Source organism: Trichechus manatus, unplaced genomic scaffold (genome assembly GCF_000243295.1).
Source record: "Trichechus manatus latirostris isolate Lorelei unplaced genomic scaffold, TriManLat1.0 scaffold00009, whole genome shotgun sequence".
NCBI classification, from domain to species: domain Eukaryota; kingdom Metazoa; phylum Chordata; class Mammalia; order Sirenia; family Trichechidae; genus Trichechus; species Trichechus manatus.
In genome coordinates, this window is record NW_004443945.1 from 1,256,848 (window position 1) to 1,275,122 (window position 18,275).

At 45.1% G+C, this 18,275-nt stretch overlaps 1 protein-coding gene across 8 annotated transcripts in view; it reads right to left on the reverse strand.

Moving 5' to 3' along the window:
• Nucleotides 1–18,275, reverse strand: part of NTRK3 (neurotrophic receptor tyrosine kinase 3) — a 469,571-nt gene that overhangs the window by 288,974 nt on the left and 162,322 nt on the right. For 5 of the 8 annotated variants that reach the window (XM_023725927.1, XM_023725926.1, XM_023725925.1 and 2 more), the window contains exons 8-10: nucleotides 17,136–17,159; nucleotides 15,644–15,708; nucleotides 13,767–13,869 (exon numbers count right to left, since the gene is read on the reverse strand). In XM_023725927.1, coding sequence (XP_023581695.1) covers nucleotides 13,767–13,869; nucleotides 15,644–15,708; nucleotides 17,136–17,159 — 192 coding nt within the window. Of the gene's footprint in view, nucleotides 1–13,766; nucleotides 13,870–15,643; nucleotides 15,709–16,762; nucleotides 16,766–17,135; nucleotides 17,160–18,275 lie in introns of all 8 variants that reach the window. The other 3 variants (XM_023725922.1, XM_023725923.1, XM_023725924.1) reach the window with 2 other exon arrangements.

Here is an 18,275-nt window from a genome sequence, read left to right on the forward strand (position 1 = left end):
AAGGTATCAAAGGACTATTAACCCTGAGGGAACAAGCTGCATGACTTGGATTAGTAAGAAGTGAGTTCCACCGCCAAAAGTAAATGAATCAGAGAGGCAATTGCTTTGGCTAGAGAGCCAAGCATATTGGCCAAACTTGACCCCGCTGAACAGGACGCAGGGGCCTGCCAAACAGCCAGCTAGCAGGTAGACACAGAGGAAAAACGTTTTGTATCAGATTCCATTTCTAGGGATTTCCCTTCAAAGAGAAGAGAAGGCACTAAAGAACAGTTGGCTCCCTGGAACCTTGAGATTGGGGAGCGAGGACGGAAGGAATGGAACTTTCCATAACACATCCAATGGTGACACTGCAGGGACTTCTATGATGATTCACTGCAAACTGCAAAGCTCCCCCGAAGGAAGAGCAGCAAAAGCATGCCAGAAAAAAAGACATCACCCTCCAGCCTTCTTCTCAAAGCCCCATGGCACCATATTCTGGAACTCAGTCACCAAGCGGGGCGTGCTTCATCTGTAGTCAGAGGCTCTCAACAAAGTCCCACCCATACGATCCAGCAATCCTACTCCTAGGAATAAATCCTAGAGAAATAAGAGCCATCACACGAATAGACATATGCACACCCATGTTCATGGCAGCACTGTTCACAGTAGCAAAGAGATGAAAACAACCTAGATGCCCATGGACAGATGAATGGGTAAACAAACTATGGTACATACACACGATGGAGTATTACGCAATGACAAAGAACAATGATGAAACTGTGAAGCATCTCATAACATGAATGAAACTAGAGGACATTATGCTGAGTGAAATAAGTCAATCACAAAAGGACAAATATTGTATGAGACCTTTACTGTAAAAACTCATGTAAAAGTTTACACACAAAAAGTAATAATCTTTGTTGGTTACAAGGGATGGGAAGGTGGGGGGTAAACACTAAATAGACAATAGATAAGTGATAGCTTTGGTGAAGGGTATGACAGTACACAATGCTGGGAAGCCAGCACAGCTTGTACAAGGAAAGGTCATGGAAGCTCCATAGACACATCCCAACTCCCTGAGGGTCTGAATTGCTGGGTGGAGGGCTTTGGGGACCATGGTCTCGGGGAATATCTAGCTCAATTGGCATAACACAGTTTATAAAGACAACGTTCTGCATTCTACCTTGGTGAGTAGTGTCTGGGGTCTTAAAAGCCTGTGAGTGGCCATCTAAGGTACTCCACTCGTCTCACCCCTTCAGGAGCAAGGGAGAATGAAGAGAACAGGATACAAGGAGAAGATTACTCCAAAGGACTAATGGACCACAGCTACCAAGGCCTCCACCAGACTGAGTCCAGTATAGCTAGATGGTGCCTGGCTACCAACACTGACTGCTCTGACCGGGATCACAATAGAGGGTTCTGGACAGAGCTGGAGAAGGATGTAGAACAAAATTCTAACACACACAAAAAAGACCAGATTTACTGGCCTGACAGAGACTGGAGAAACCCCGAGAGTATGGCCCCCAGATACCCTTTTAGCTCACTGGTGAAGTCACTCCCAAGGTTCACTGTTCAGCCAGGGATTGGGCAGCCCCATAAAACAAATTGGGACTAATGAGGCACAGCAGTCCAGAGACAAGGACTAGAAGGCAGGAGGGAACAGGAAAGCTGGTGATAGGGAACCCAAGGTTGAGTAAGGACAGTGGTGTTGACATGTAGTGGGGTTGCTAACCATTGTCATGGGCAATATGTGTGCTGACTGTTTAATGAGAAACTATTTTGTTCTGTAAACCTTCATCTAAAGTGAGAATAGCAGCACAACTGGAAGAATGTAATCAACGTCACTGAAGTGTACATGTAGAAATTTTTGAAATGGTGTATCTTTGGCTATGTATATTTTCACCAAAAATAAAAAATAAGGTCCTCCAAGGCCAAGAAGGGAGAGTGTTGACATGTCGTGGGGTTGTCAACCAATGTCATAAACAATATGTGTACTGACAAAAAATAAATAAATAAAGTCCCACCCAGAGGAAGTGAAGCAGAAGGCTCCAGGCTTCAATTAATTTACATCCTGCCTGTGGCCTTGCCACAAACTTAATCTATTTAATTTTGTTAGTTGCCATGGAGTCTACTCTGATTCATGGTGACCCCAGGAACAACAGAAGGAAATGTTGCCTAGTCTTGCACCATCTTCATGATCATTGGCATGCTCGAGTCCATTGTTGCAGCCACTGTGTATTTTGAGTGCCTTCCAAATGCAGAGGTTAAGAGCTATGGCTACTAACCAAAAGGTTGGCAGTTCGAATCTACCAGCCACTCCTTGGAAACTCTATGGGGCAGTTCTACTCTGTCCTATAAGGTCACTATAAGTCCTAATCGACTTGACGGCAAGGTTTTGGTTTTTTTCCAACCTAGGGGGCTCACCTCCCACCACTATATCAGACAATATTCTGCTGTGATCCTTAGGGTTTTCATTGGCTAATTTTTGGAAGTAGATCACCAGGCCTTTAATCCTAGTCTGTCTTAGTCTGGAAGCTCCACTGAAACCTATTCACCATGGGTGACCCTGCTGGTATTTGAAATACCAGTGGCATACCTTCCGGGATCATAGAAACCCATAAGTCACCACAATATGACAATCTTACAGACATGTGGTAGCCTATTTAATTTAGACTTGGTCAAATGTTAGGACTACTTTTCAGGGTTGGAGGGTCTGTCAAAGTGTCTGAAAAGATGGAAAGGGCAGGCGAACATCTTTAGGAGAATCCAAGAATCTTATGATAATAACACTGTAAAAGAAGCCAGGAGGGCAATGGTGGTTCAGTGGTAGAATTCTTGCCTTCCATGCTGGAGACCCGGGTTTGATTCCCAGCCAATGCACCTCAAGCACAGCCACCACCCATTTATCAGTGGAGGCTTGCATGTTCCTATGATGCTGAACAGGTTTCAGCAGAGCTTCTAGATTAAGACAGACTAGGAAGAAAGGCCTGGTGATCTACTTCTGGGGAAAAAAAAAACAGCCAGTGAAAACCCTGTGGATCACAACAGTTCAATCTAATTGTGCATGAGGTCACCATGAGTTGGGGGCCCACTTGATGGCAGCTAACAACAAAGGAAGCCAGAAACCTCCCTTAACATTATCTTCAATGAAGCATCTTACACTGGGGGTCTCAAGCCAGGAATCCCAAGTACAAGGTCATTGCAGGGCCAAAGGAACCCTCCTTTACACATCTCAATCCAGAAGCAGAAACAGAAAAGGAAGTCAAGAAATAAGGCAAAAAGGAAGAATGGACAGATCATTTCAGAAGTTCAGGACCCAAAGCTTTCACAGAGTTTCATTTCTGACTGCACTGCTCTTGGCGTCTGACCTCCCATTAAATAGAGGTCAAGTAAGTGTATTTCTAAGGGCAAATGAAGGAGTCCCTGGGTGACGCAAACAGTTAAGCGCTTGACTACTAACTGAAAAGCTGGCGGTTTGAACCCAGCCAGAGGTGCCTCAGAAGAAAGGTCTGACGATCTGCTTCCAAAAGGTCACAGCCTTGAAAGCCCTGTGGCGCACAGTTCTACTCTGACACACATGGGGTCACCCTGAGTTGGAATTGACTCAACGGCAATGAGTAAGGGCAAATGAAGCTGTCTTATCAAGTGGCCAGGTCCCCTTTCCATAGTCTCAGAAGTCTCCCGTCCCTACACCATTCTCAATACACCACTTCTACAGCTCACAGCTACAGACACAGAGGCCGGCTGAGGAAGAAATGCCAAATTAGAGCATCAAACCTCAGGGGCAAAATCCCAAGCTCCCTCCTACCCCTACCACCAACCAGCTGGAAGAAACTGTTCTTGATTCAATGCTCCAAGGTCAGGAGAGAGGGCAGAAAGGACTCCTTCCCAGGTCTAATCATGCCCCTGAAACCACACAGTTAAACTAGATGATAACAAGACCATTCAACGCAGTGGCCCCCGAGATCTTTGGGCAGAAGCCAGTCCCTCCAAATCAAGACTCTGGCATGATTCTACAATCCACTCAGAGGACAGTTACCATCTGTTTATGGAAAAAAATGCTAATAACCCCCAATCATAATCAAACAGGCAACCACTTTACTGTAAGTATCTATTAACTAGCACTAATTTACAATGGAACAGTTCTGCAAGTGCTCATCCACAAGCCCATCAGAGGCATCAGCACACATCCAACCGTTAGGATGAAAAGCAAACAGCTGGTGATGAGGCACCTGAGGTATTACGGAAGCCCAAGTGGCAGCTCCTGACTCCCTCCCCTCCCAGCCTTCAGCTTCTGCTCTGCCCCGGGGAATCCAGCATGCCAGGAAAGCAGTGAAAGAAGGCCTCAGCCTGGGGAGCAAAGGTGAGTCTCTTCGGTCAGCTCTCATCTTTCCCCAAGGCCAGGCGTATCTCTCAGCTTGAGAAAAGGATCGATAAAAGGCATTTTGTTGTTGTCGTTGTTGTTTTTACAGAGAAAGAGTTTACTGAACGTTCTCAACTGGGTTTTGCTGAAGGGAACATTTAAGTGGAATTTTCTTTTTTGAAAGTTTTTTTTTTTAAATTATTGTAGTTTAAATGAAGTTTACATTTCAAGTTAGTCTTTCATACAAAAATTTATACATACATTGTTAAGTGACCCTAATTGTTCTCCCCATACTGTGACAGCACACTCCTCCTTTCCACCCCTGATTCCCCATGTCCATTCAACCAGCTCCTAACCCTCTCTGCCTTCCCATCTCACCTCTGGACAGAAGCTGCCCTTTTAGTCTCTTGTATCTACTTGAGCTAAGAGGCACACTCCTCACGAGTATCACTTTATGTCCCATAGTCCAGTCCAAACCATGTCTGAAGAGTTGGCCTCGGAAACTGTTTTAGTTCTGGGCTGATAGAGAATTCAGGGGCCATGCTTTCCAAGGTTCCCCCAGTCTCAGTCAGACCGTTAAGTCTGATCTTCTTACTAGAATTTGAGTTCTGCACCCCACCTTTCTCCTGCTCCATCTGGGACTATCTGCTGTGTTCCCCGTCAGGGCAGTATTTGGTGGTAGCCGGGTACCATCTAGCTCTTCTGTTCTCAGGCTTATGGAGTCTCCGGTTTATGTGGCCCTTTCCGTCTCCTGGGCTAATACTTTCCTCGTGTCTTTTGTGTTCTTCATTCTCCTTTACTCCAGGTGGTTGGGACCAATTGGTGCATCCTAGATGGCTGCTTGCAAGCTTTTAGGACCCCAGACACCACTCATCAAATAAGGGTGCGGAACATTTTCTTAATAAGGTTTGTTATGCTTGACCTAGATGTCCCCTGAAAGCATGGTCCCCAGACCCCTACCCTTGCTACTCTGTCCCTCAAACTGTTTGACTGTATTCAGGAAACTTCTTAGCTTTGGTTTAGTCCAGTTGTGCTAACTTCCCCTGTAGTGTGTGCTGTCCTTCCCTTCACCTAAGATAATTCTTATCTACTATCTAGTTGGTAAATAACCCTCACCCTCCCTCCCCATCCTCATAACCATCAAAGAATGTTTTCTTCTGTGTTTAAACCTTTTCTTGAGTTCTTATAATACTGGTCTTACATAATATTTGTCCTTCTGTGACTGACTAAACTCACTCAGCATAATGCCCTCCAGATTCCTCCATGTTATAAGATGTTTCACGGCTTCATCGTTGTTCTTTATTGTTGCATAGTACTCCATTGTGTGGATATACCATAATTTGTTTATTCATTTGTCCATTGATGGGCGCCTAGGTTGTTTCCATCTTTTTGCTATTGTGAACAGTGCTGCAATGAACATGGGGGTGTGCATATATCTATTCGTGTGACAGACAGCTCTTATTTCTCTAGGATATATTCCAAGGAGCGGGATAGCTAGATCGTATGGTACTTCTATTTCTAGCTTTTTAAGGAAGTGCCAAATCGATTTCCAAAGTGGTTGACCAATGAAAGGCATTTTTGAAGCCCCTATTTAAGTGGGACAAAGTAGGGGAAGATAATGAGACAAAATATGGGAAGAATCAGGCAGTTCGAACCCACCCAGAGGTGCCTTGGAAGAAAGGCCTGGCAATCTGCTTCTGAAAAGTCATAATCATGAAAACCCTATGGAGCACAGTTCTACTCTGAAGTACATGGGGTCATCATGAGTGAGAATTCACTTGATGGCAGTTGGTTTTTCCAGCTCTCCACACACACCAAATATGTGGGGAAACCGGGCACCAAAAGCTCTAACTGGCTGTGTGCTTTGGCAAGTCACTGTATTTCTCTGGGCCTCACTTTCCTTGTCTGTAAAATGGGAACATTCTCTAATAAGCCTAAGTTCTCTTTAGCTCTAATAAACCGTTATTCTGTGTCCTCTATGAGACCAAGAGGAAGCCAAGAAATATGAAGTTAACTCTCACAGTATCTCTAATACAGAAATATTTAGAGATAGAGTATTTTAGTCCAGACGGTCACAAGAAAAAGAGGCAAAATAATACATACCCTTGACAGGCTGCAAAAAATCCATACACTTCCTTCTTTAAATAATATTAAATAATAATGATACCTTATATGAAAACAATAGTGCATTTTTAAATTATTTTTAAAATACACGAGCATCTTTGACCTCGTTACTGCTGTAGCAACCCTGTGAAATAAAGACAGCAGGTACACCGTGAATGTTCACGGCAGGGCAACCAGACAAAGGAGAATGAGGCCCTTTATTGAGCACAGTGAGAAGCGGGTGGACCCGCAAGGTAGGGAGATTGGTTTCTAGACCCATTCGGCCTAACCAGACCATGAAACTAAACGAGGATGAGCCATTTCCCTTTCTGGGTTTCCATTTCTTCTCGATGCGCAGGGCAGGGCAGGGAAGGGCAGGGAGCAGAAGCCAGAAGGCTGAGAGAGGAAAAAAAAAAAAAAAAAACCCGTTGCCCTCAAGTCAATTCCGACTTACAGCAACTCTATAGTATATTATCACCATCTGTAAATACTGATGCAGGAGGGCCAAGACAGATCATTGTCACGGTCTTTTGACTCTGACAAAAGAGTTTTAATTCTCCTGGAATCCAGATTTCTGGCTTTCATGAAAGTTGGGGCAACTCACATAGGCCAATGCCCTTAGGTGTCCTTTTGAACCTCGAGACTTGAAAACACTGGTTCCTAAAAGCTGCCTTTGCGTCAAACAATGGTTTGGCCTTGGGCGTTGTGCTTTTTTGAAGAATTCAGTTAGTTCTGGGCAACAGACTCCAAAGATCAGACTGGGAGTTATGTTTCGGGTAAACCGTGAATTATTTTAATTGTTCTTCAAGACAATGCTGTATGAAAATCCTTTCTGACCACAAATTTGTCAGTTCTGTTCCAACCCTTTTTTCCACCGCAATGCAGTAAGATTTGGTACAAGAATTTTGGAAGTTCTTCTCATCTTGGGAATATGTCTGACATTCTAGCGGAAATGTTATCCCGATTTGCAAACTGTATATTCAGTAAACTTCACTCAATTTCTACTATTGGCTTAATATGATTTTTGTTCTAACAACTCCTGTTGTATTTTCATGTCATGTTTACATATGTATATGTGTTTCACATGCTCCAGGGGCCTCCCGGAAAGAAAATAAGAAATTAGGCTGAAGGTAAAAGCCTTACAAATTTTTAGGAGACCAAAAACAACGTTCTACTTGCTACTTTAAAGCAGCACATTAGAATAATAAATAATGTTTCATTGTAAATTGGAAAATGGAGCATCACTAAAGTGAAATATGCAATTTTTCTCAACCAAATAAAATTGTTCACCGTTGATCATTTTTAAAAATAACTAAATAAATAACAAAATTAAATTAAAATAGGAACACTGGTGGCTCAAAGGGTAAACCCTCGGCTGCGAACCAAAAGGTTGGCAATTTGAACCCACCCAGCAGCTCCATGGGAGAAAGACCTAACGATCTGCTTCTATAAAGATTACAGCCAAGAAAACCCTTTAGGGCAGTTCTACTCTGTCATATGGGGTCGCCATGAATTGGAATCAATTCGACGGCACCTAACATCAACAATTTAAAAATATTTTGTGAGGATAAGCTTGGCATAAAGTCTGAACCACCTTACTTCCAGGGCCAGGATGCACTGGCATAAAGTAATTAAAATATTGAAATACTTCTGTGCCTCCTAGTAAATAGCCACATCCCAAGCCTCCCAAGTACCCACCTCCCATCTATCCTGGCCACCCCATAATCCAGCAATCATAGCCTTACCGGCTGACCCAGGGGGAACCTACAGCAACCAGCTCCAGCATGAGGACCAGCTTCTGTTCTAATTGGCCCACACCACAGCAAGTACCTTAACTATCACCCTGCCCGGGGGCAAGAATTCTCACTTTCCATGCAGAAGATTCAGGTTCAGTTCCCAGCCAGTGCATTTCAAACACAGCCACCACTCATCTGTCAGGGCAGGCTTCTGTGTTGTGATGATGCTGAACAGGTTTCAGAGGAATTTCCAGACTAAGATGGACTAGGAAGAAAGGCCTGCCAATCTACTTCCAAACTCCAGCCAATAAAAACACAATGGTCACAACAGTCTGAACTGCAACCGATCATAGGGATGGTGCAAGACTGGGCAGCAGTTTGTCCTGTTGTGCATGGAGTCACCGTAAGTCAGGAGCCGACTCAACAGCAGCTAACAACAAGAACATTAGCCCCGCCACTCTAAAACACTGGGTTTCATCAACATCAAAAAGAAACCCCACTATGTTCAGCACCATTCTAAAAACTTTGTGACTACAGAGAAGAGGAGTCTCCAATGTGTCTCTCCCCATGCCAAAATTCTGATCAACAAGATGAGGGCTGATAAAAGAGGAGTCCGAGCAATGCCTTCTCAATGTGTGTCTGTAAGACCTGGTTAACATATTCATCTCTCATGAAATAGGTGTCCAGTGGAATTCCTATACAACCCAACATGGAGAGATCTCAAAAGCATGTTCAAGTAAATAAAGCAAGATGCAGAAGGCTACTTAAGAGTATAAACATGTATATACATGAAAACACACACACCACGTCACGCTATGCTTTGTAAATGTACACACACATCCACATGTGTTCATATGCATCATGTGCACGTATGTAGAAGTATAAAAATGATGTAGCGTCCAGCCTCGGCCACTAGCATTGCCACATGGCAGAGGCAGTTCCTTATCTGGCTGTCTGTGGGGTATGAGTCTGACTGGGAGAGCGCCAGGGAGGCAGGGCAGGTGGGCAGAGAGAAACAACAGAGACAGAGAGAGGTAGAGATACAGGGAGAGAGACAAACAAATGAACTGGCGGTATACACTGACCTCAGGACAATGGTCACCTACGGAGATGGGGGAGTCCCTGGGTGGCACAAATTGTTCAGTGGTTCAAATCCACCTAAAGGCACCTCAGAAGAAAGTCTTGGTGATCTGCTTCTGAAAACTCAGCCACTGAAAACCCTATGGAGCACAGTTCTACTCGGACACACCTGGGGTCACCATGAGTCACAGGAGTCAACTGAACCGCAACTGGTTTTTGTTTTGTTTTGTTTTTGTTTTTGTTTTTTATTTTGTTTTTGTTTTTTATTTTGTTTTTGTTTTTTATTTTGTTTTGTTTAGGACCAGGGGTGGTGGTTAAAATGATTTTATTCCTTATTGTTTATTCTTCTAGGAATAAAACATTAGATGCAAATAAAAACAAAAATAATAACAGTTGCTTATTCTGGGTAACGAACTATGGGTATTGGTTATATTGCTCTTTTTCTCTATTTTTGTTCTTCAGAAGGAAGTAAAGTTCATATCCATAGATCCTCCTCCTTCACAAGACAGGCCTTCAGATGTGGACAGTAGGAATTATTTTTGAAGTTCCCCAATCTACCTGTCACCCCCCCTCCCAAAATCTTACACTCTTTACTCAGATTTCCAGGTTCTCTCTCACAAGCCCATTATTGATTTACAAGCTGTGCCATTTTATGATTAGAAATAAATTCATTTGTGTATACACTCAACAAGCATTGTTCGAACCCTGCGCTGCATTACAGGCATACTAACGTGAGTGACCTGCAATTTCTGCCTCTATTCACTTAGTAGGACAGATGGATGGTGTGTGAGCAAAGTAATTACAATGCACCAGGATACGTGGTATAATAAAAGTATTTTTGCAAAATACTGTGAGAGGCAAAAGAGAGTATGATTTACTCTTGGAGGGGGGACTTTCACAGAAGGGCAGTACAAATAAAAAAGCCTCGAAAGGCTTATATGTGAAGAAAAGAAGGGGAAAAACAACCCCCATCACAGCAACCCAGTGAGGCAGGTATTATTATGCCCATTTTGAAGTTGAGGAAACAGGCTCTGCGAAATCAAGTAACTTTTCTGAAGCCAAAGAGCCATTAAGTAGCATCATAGACACTTTGTGTGTGTGTGTGTGTGTTTGTGTGTGTGTGCTTTAGGCGAAAGTTTACAGCTCAAGTTAATTTCTCACTCAAAAATTTATACATATTGTTTTGTGACATTGGCTGCCATTCCCACAATGTGACAGTATGCTCCCCCTTTCTACTCCAGGTTCCCTGTGTCTATTTGTCCAGTTCCTGTCCCCTTCTGCCTTCTCGTCCTACTTTGGACAGGAGCTGCCCATTTGGTCTCCTATATTTGATGGAACAAAGAAGCACATTCCTCATGCGTATTATTTTTTGTTTTATAGCCCTGTATAATTTTTGTCTGAAAAGTGGGCTTCAGGAATAGTTTCAGTTCTGGGTTAACAGAGCGTCCAGAGGCCACGGTTTCAGGGGTTCCTCCAGAGTCTCAGACGATTAATTCCGTTCTACATTTTTCTCCTGCTCTGTCTGGGACTCTCTGTTGTGTTTCCTATCAGTGCAGTCATTGGTGGTAGGTGAGCACCATCTAGTTCTTCTGGTCTCAGGCTGGTGGAGTCTCTGGTTTATGTGGTCCTTCAGTCTCTTGGGCTAATGTTTTCCTTGTGTATTTGGTTTTCTTCATTCTCCTTTGCTCTGGGTGGGATGGGACCAATAGATGTATCCTGGATGGCCATTTGCAAGCTTTTAAGACCCCAGATACTACTCACCAAAGTAGGATGTAGAACATTTTCCTTATAAACTATGTTATGCCAATGGACCTAGATGTCCCCCGAGACTATGGTCCCCAGGTCCCAGACCTAGCTGCTCAGTCCCTCAAAGTGTTTAGATGTGTCTAGGAAAATGCTTTTGCTTTGGTTCAGTTGTGCTGACTTCCCCTGTATTATGCATTGTCCTTCTCTTCACCGAAGTTGACACTTGTTTACTATCTAGTTAGTGATTTCCCCTCTTCCTCCCTCCCTACCCTAGTAACCATCAAAGAATGCTTTTCAAGCATCACAGATTCTAACCTAGATTTGAGAACTGAAAACTGAGAATCGAGTGGACATGAAGAGATGGAGGTTGGTCTAAGTTGGGGGACTTCTGGTACCCAACCTTCACCCCTTATTCTCAACTGGGATGCTCATGGGCAATAAAAGATTGAGGCTACCTGCAGCCTAAGGAGTCCCTGGGTGGTGCAAACAGCTAAGTACTTGGCTATTAACTGAAAGGTTGGTGGTTCAAACCCACCCAGAGGCACCTCAGAAGAAAGAACTATTGATCCAAAAGGTCACAGTCTTGAAAATCCTACGGAGCAGCTCTACTCTGCACACACAGGGCCCCATGAGTCAGAATCAACTTGACAGCTACTGATATGTGCAACCTGAGGTACTAGTTTATCATCCTAAAATGAGACCAGAATACAACTGGGTTTAAGAAAGACAAGCGAGATCCAGGCTTGATTCTAAACAAGGTCAGTCTGAGAGACACCATTCCTGTCTTGCCTCTAACTTTAGACTAACTTCTTTCAGTTGCCTGACTTTATGAAAGGGGTATTTCACTTGCACCTACAAGAACATGCTCTCCTAGCCCAACCAGGGTCCAAGCAGGCAGCTCAGCCTGGGAGAGGGGAGCAGGGGCCAGGAGAGGCTCTGAGGACAGCTGAGGAAGGCATCGCCCTGGGTGCTACCTAATCTATCTGACATGGGGACACACTGTTCCAGAAACCAGATGACAATTAAGAGGAGCAATCTGCTCTCAACAGCCCTGCCAAGCAAGTCTCAGGGCCTCAGCTGGTGGTACACCTCCTTGGGGTGAGGTGGGGGGGGAGATAATGCCCCATTCTTCCCATTGATCAAGGCCCTGATGTTACGTAGGTGGAAGGAGGGACAGCTAGGAAGTTCCTCCCATGGAAGGAAAACTACACAAGCAATAGCTACAGCTCTCAATGCCTGGAACCCAGTGACTGATCTTAAGGGTGAATACTTTGAGAGCTGCTCCGGCCCTCTGAGCCAGCTCAGTGGTCAGATCATCTTCTAAACCTGTGCAGCCCCATCCAGCACATGGTGAGTATTAGCAGATAAAACATCTCCAATCAAGGTGCTCAAGAGTGGTCTGATCTTATTTAAGTCATCTGCCCTAGGGCTACACTTCTACCCTCTCTTTATGATTTGCCTGCATATGTATTTCTGCCGGTCAAAACATTTCATACGATTCCAATAAAACTGTTACAATTTGTTCAGGTTAATCAAAACCAGAAAATGTGCAGAGGCAGAAGGCTTCTGGAGAACCAGACAGTACGTCCCCACGTTTTCTGTCCTTCTGCTCCTCTCTGGGTACCTCTTTTCAATATCAGCATTCTAATCTTTGAAGGAAGTCACAGAATCTTCTGAGAATGTAACAAAGGTTATGGATAGTTTGTTCCCCTCCCTCTTCCTGCCACATACAATACTCAAACATTTGCATGTCAGTTCAGGGAATCACTAACCTCATGAATCCCATTCATGTACTCTCCTTAAGTCCCTAAACCCCAATGTCAAGATCCCCACCACAGACACCAGTCCATGTATAGAAGCCATAGAAATTCATCTTTCTAGATCCCATAATCTCACAAGAAAACACCAACCTGAATCCTGGCCCAGCAACCTGATTGTTTGTCAAATCTTTCATCATCTGGACCCATCTTCCACCCAACATCTGCCATGCATGGAAACCTAGCTGTGAGTATATCTTAAAATCAAGTTTCTGCTTTGGAACTGGTACCCAACCTCCCTTGAGCCATTTGGTCAGATCCATCCCTGGTACCAGGCAGATGGATGCTAATTCACCATGTTAACCCCTTTCTTGCCAGTACCCTTACCCGAGCCTTGGCAGAGAGCCACCTCTGCCCCCGCCGATAATGGGGTACAGTGTTGTGTGTCATGGAAGCTGGCCAGCAGATTTAGCAGTCATGTTGCTCTTGGCACCCGTTCTGGGACTCTGTGTAGAGCTACCTGCTGAGATGCCATCACATGGGCAGCTCTTCAGTGCTAGCATTCATCATCTTGCGTCTAGCTACTCTACTACCTTTTCATCACAACTCCAAGGATCAGTGCAGATGCAGGAAAAACCAAGTTACTCAAAGAGTCACTTGGCCCACCAATAATGAAAAGAAACACAAAACCTCTTCATTTGCCCTCAAATCCAACATCATCCCCAAATCATCCTCATTGTGACCAGCCCCACTAAGCAATGCTGATCAGCAGTCACGGCAAAACCAGGTGGCCCACACCTTGGTTCCCACAGATCTCAGCACTGCCTTCGATCCACAGTGACCAATAACCACAGGTGCAGGCAGGAGTCCCCACCAACACCACTTAGGTCCCAGTGCAAGGGGCCCTTTCCGAGAGCAAAGAGGGATGAACACAGCATTTTATGACCAAAAGAAGCCAGTTTCCCCCACAAAGCCCCTTGTGAAGGAAAAATCCCACCCTACCTTTCATCCCGAATTTGGATCGTCGACCATACTTGTTGATCATGATGAAGAGAACCACCAACAGGACACAGGCAAAGGCAGCAAGTCCAACCGCTATGGATACCTACCAGGACCAAAAACAGAGTTGGGAACAGGCACAGAAAACATGAACGAGCGCCATACAAAACGGGCGGATTATCCAACAAGCAAGGTAAGCACGGGCTCACCTTGCTTACCAGCTCATCTGTAGTAAACAATTTCACATTTTTTCATCACATCAAAGAGTCTCCTTCTAGGTATGGCTGGCATCTGTCTCTCTCCCAACCCCACAGCACCTTCCTACAGAATCAAAGCCTCTTTTCACATTTACAATCCCTGATAGGGGCAGATGACCCAGTAAGCAAGGTAAGCACGGGCTTACTTGTGTTTACTTACTAATCTGCAGTGAACAATTTCACATGGGTTTCACATCAAAGATACCACAGATATCAAAGATGTGGTGAAAAGATGTGAAATCGTTCACTACAGATGATCCAGTAAACAAGTGCTTACCTTGTCTATGGAGACCCTGCTGGTGTAGTGGCTAAGAGCTACAGCTGCTAACCAAAGGGTCAGCAGTTCGAATCCACCAGGCACTCCTCGGACACCCTGTGGGGCAGTTCTACCCTGTCCTACAGGTCACTATGAATCGGAATCAACTCAACGGCAGTGGCTTTGGTTTTTTGGTTACCTTGTCTGTTGGAAAATCTGCCCCTGATACAGTCATGTGTGTATCATATGGGAATAGTCCTATTGCAGTAGCAACTGTGGCTGGCCCTCTCAGAACTTTGCTACTGAAAAGTCTTTATAGAAAGTAATTTATGAGACCCTAGGAACTCTGGTTAAGAGCATTAAAATAGGGGCAGTAGTAGGTGAATGGCAGAATTCTCACTTTCCATGGGGGAGACCTGGGTTTGATTCCCGGCCAATGTACGTCATGCACAGCCACCACCCATCTGTCAGTGGAGGCTTGCATGGTGCGATGATGCTAAACAGGTTTCAGCGGAGCTTCCAGCCTTAGGCAGATTAGGAAGAAAGGCCTGGCAAGCCACTTCTAAAAATCAGCCAGTGAAAACCGTATGGATCACAACGGTCTGATCCACAACTGATCGTGGGGATGGCACAGGACCAGGCAGTACTTTGTTCCATTGTGCATAAGGTCACCAGGAGTCAAGAGCCAACTCGATGGCAGCTAACAACAACAACGAGAACATTTTAGAAAAGAAATTACTCAACTTCATTAGAGCAAATGCCACGATTCAGTGTTCTGAGACCCACTCATCTTGGGGCCATCTTAGGGGATGCAAGAGCACATCTTACACAGGCTTTCCATTGTTGTTGTGATTTTAATTAGCAAGCAAGTTCTAAGTCTTCACATTGAAATTCTTCAAATAATATTCTTATCCAGGAGCTCCCAAGAGAGCTGGACTCCACAAGAGCCTTTCCTCTCTAATTCAGAGGAACCTCAGACTCTGAGAGAGCAGTGGGGAATTGGGGGTGGCTGGAAAACCCACCCAAGGAGATGCCCTGGGCAACCTGGACTTTTGTAGAGGCGCGTACCGGTAGTAGTCCTTGTGAATCAGGAAAAGCCAGGCTCCCTACAGACTGGGGATTTTCAAACCGTTCTCTTCCAAACCCTAGGGCTCTGAAAAGATCCTCAAAGACTTCCTCAAACAATGCCTTATTCTCCAAAAACAAGGAAGGCTGAAACTGCCTGAAAGAGGCCATTCATCACCCCTTTCTTCTGCCATAGATATACTGGGGTTCCAAGATAGCATTTGGAAAAGTTAGCTACTTAAACGAAGTTTGAAAATGATGACCCTAGAATACATCCTCCTCTTGACCAAGAAGGGACTCACCCCGAAAGTGTCTTCCTCTGGTTTGTGGGTCACAGTGATAGGAGGCGTGGGGCTCACTTCGACGACTAAAAACCAAACACAAAGGAGGAGGCTGGTTAGCCACAGGCCCTGCCCCAGTCCCTACCCAACTCCCAGCCCACACCAAAAGTCAAGACCTGACCTCCCCTTGCTTTGCAGGAGTCCCCAGAGACCAGGTCCCTGTCTGGCCACCAGGCTAGTGCTGATGGCCAGGGGCAGGCACCATAGGGAATAAAGGACCTTCACACCCATTCCCCTGCCTCCACCCCAGAGAACATAATGGAACCTAGGCAACATGGGCCATGAGTTACCGGACAGAAAAGAGGGGAAAGGTTTGGGATCTGGGCCAGGGACTGAATTAGGCAAATTCTGTTGGCGATGGCAGCTGTCGCTGACATTCCGCCATTCCCTGCTGCAGGCATTCCTTTTCCTATTCCTAGCTCTCCCATGCCTTTCCTCTTTCCCTCCTTACTCGTCAGTGAGATCCAGGAGACCTGTGGCCGCATGGTGAATCCACTATCCATTCTCCTACTGCTGATATCAGCGCACAAGGGCAGCTCAGGGTTAACAGCGGATCCCTCTGACCAAGAAGACTCCACCTTGACCCAGCAGGGCCTGGATGGGAAGCCAAGCATCACTCTGTCCTCCAACTAGAATCACCCACTTGGTGAGAGATGGCCTCAGTTCAGAATTATCTGCAGGGCTTTCTTTGAGACTACAAGTCCCCTAAGACGGAGGACAAGCAGAGGAATCACAGATGATATTTACATCTGTGCCAAGTGGCCGCGGGTGTTCCTGAACAAGATTAGTCTACAACCTGGCCAAGCCCTGGGCAGAAATGGCAGAGATTCTCACTGTTATTCCCACCTTCCACAGGAGAGAAAAGAAAAAGGGCTAAATATAAGTTTCCCACAGCCCATGAACAAAATCCCAAATCCTTTTGGGACTGTCTAACCCTAGCCCATTATAACTAACCCTTATAAACTAAGCCTCAATAGTCCTATATGAGGACACAGGAGCCTATCAGGTGAGCTTGTAAATAACAGCTCTACACAGGTGGGTCCTAGTCAAGGTGGGTGTCAGGCTCGAAGTAGGGGAGACACACTAACAGGTTTATAGGCCCCACATCCTCTCTGCAAGAACAATACTGTGATGATCAACAGGGGACCAATGGGGCACATGACACCCCACATCCTTCCTGACACAGCCCCTTCCATCCAGGTAGAGGGACCCAGCATATGGTCAGTCCTTGGAAAACTCCCTGGAGGAAACTGAGCCACAGAGCGACTGCCCAAGAAGCGTCGACTTGAAAATGCTTCCACTGTCCAATTCCTTTCACAGTTAACTCAGATGTTCCCAGCTGCCACGGAGCTGGGGACAGTGGTGAATGAGAGAGGAGGGCTATCTAGATTCAAGAGTTACAAAAAGTATCAGAATACAATCAGTTTCAAAGCAAAACGTAAAACAGACTTACAGGGTACAAAGTTATCCGTGCTCTCTGTAAAAAAATACAAAAGGATAATTAGCAAATGTAATAAAAACCAGAAGAGGCACATTATTATTTTCCTAATAGCTATGACCTCTCCCACTCACCATGATCACCTGTTACCATGGCAACCAACAAATTAAAATCCTTGGCACGTCCTCTCTCCTCCCTCACTACCCCACGCTCCCTCCTTGGAGTGTGGCCCTCAGAGGTGGAGAAGGAATCAGAGACAAGGCCTCTGGTTTCAAAGGAAATGGCTCCCCTGAGGAAAAGAAACCAAGCTAGTTTCATTATAAAATGGGGAATTAAATCCAGACCCACTGTCTCAGTCCACAGCCTTCCCTCCTTCAAACGCCCAGAGCACCAGGGATGGTGGTGGTACACAAAAGTCAAGAGAAAATGCTGTGAGGGTGGGTTCCCTGTGTTGAAAATGCCAGCTATGATCTCAGAACAAAATTTCTCAAATCAACATGTGGAGTAGAGTCCAGCAGGTCATTGTGAGGTCCTTGCAATCACCCTAGAGTCTGCCCACCTCTAGAGCAGATACCCCAGGAAATGTGTTATTTGATCTGATCTTTGGCCTATAGAAGTAGCTCACGAAATTCTGAAAGCCATTTCTTACTGGACACTGATTATGTGCCAGGGTCTATGCTAAAGGCTTTATAGATTATACATCACATATTTCTTATCACCATCTGTGCTGGGTTGCAAAGTGTCTCCCCCAAAATGCATGTCCTTCCTGGACCTTCAGAATGTGACCTTATCTGAAAATAGGGTCATTGCAGATGTAATGATTTATGTTTACATGAGGTCATAGTAGATTAGGGTAGGTTCTAATCTAATATTACTGGTGCCCTTATAAGAACAAGACAAGACACATAGAAACGCAGAGAGAATATGGCCATTTGAAGACTGAGGCAGAGCAGAGTTTTGCTGTCACAAGGCAAGAACACCTGGGGCTACCAGACACTGAGAGAGGCAAGGAAGGATTCTCCTGTGCACGCTTCAGAGGAAACCTGGTCTTGCCAGCACCTTGATTTAGGACTTCTAGCCTCCAGAACTGTAAGCAAATGGATTTCTCTGTTTTTTCAAGCCACCCAGTATGTAGTACTTTGTTACGGCAACCCT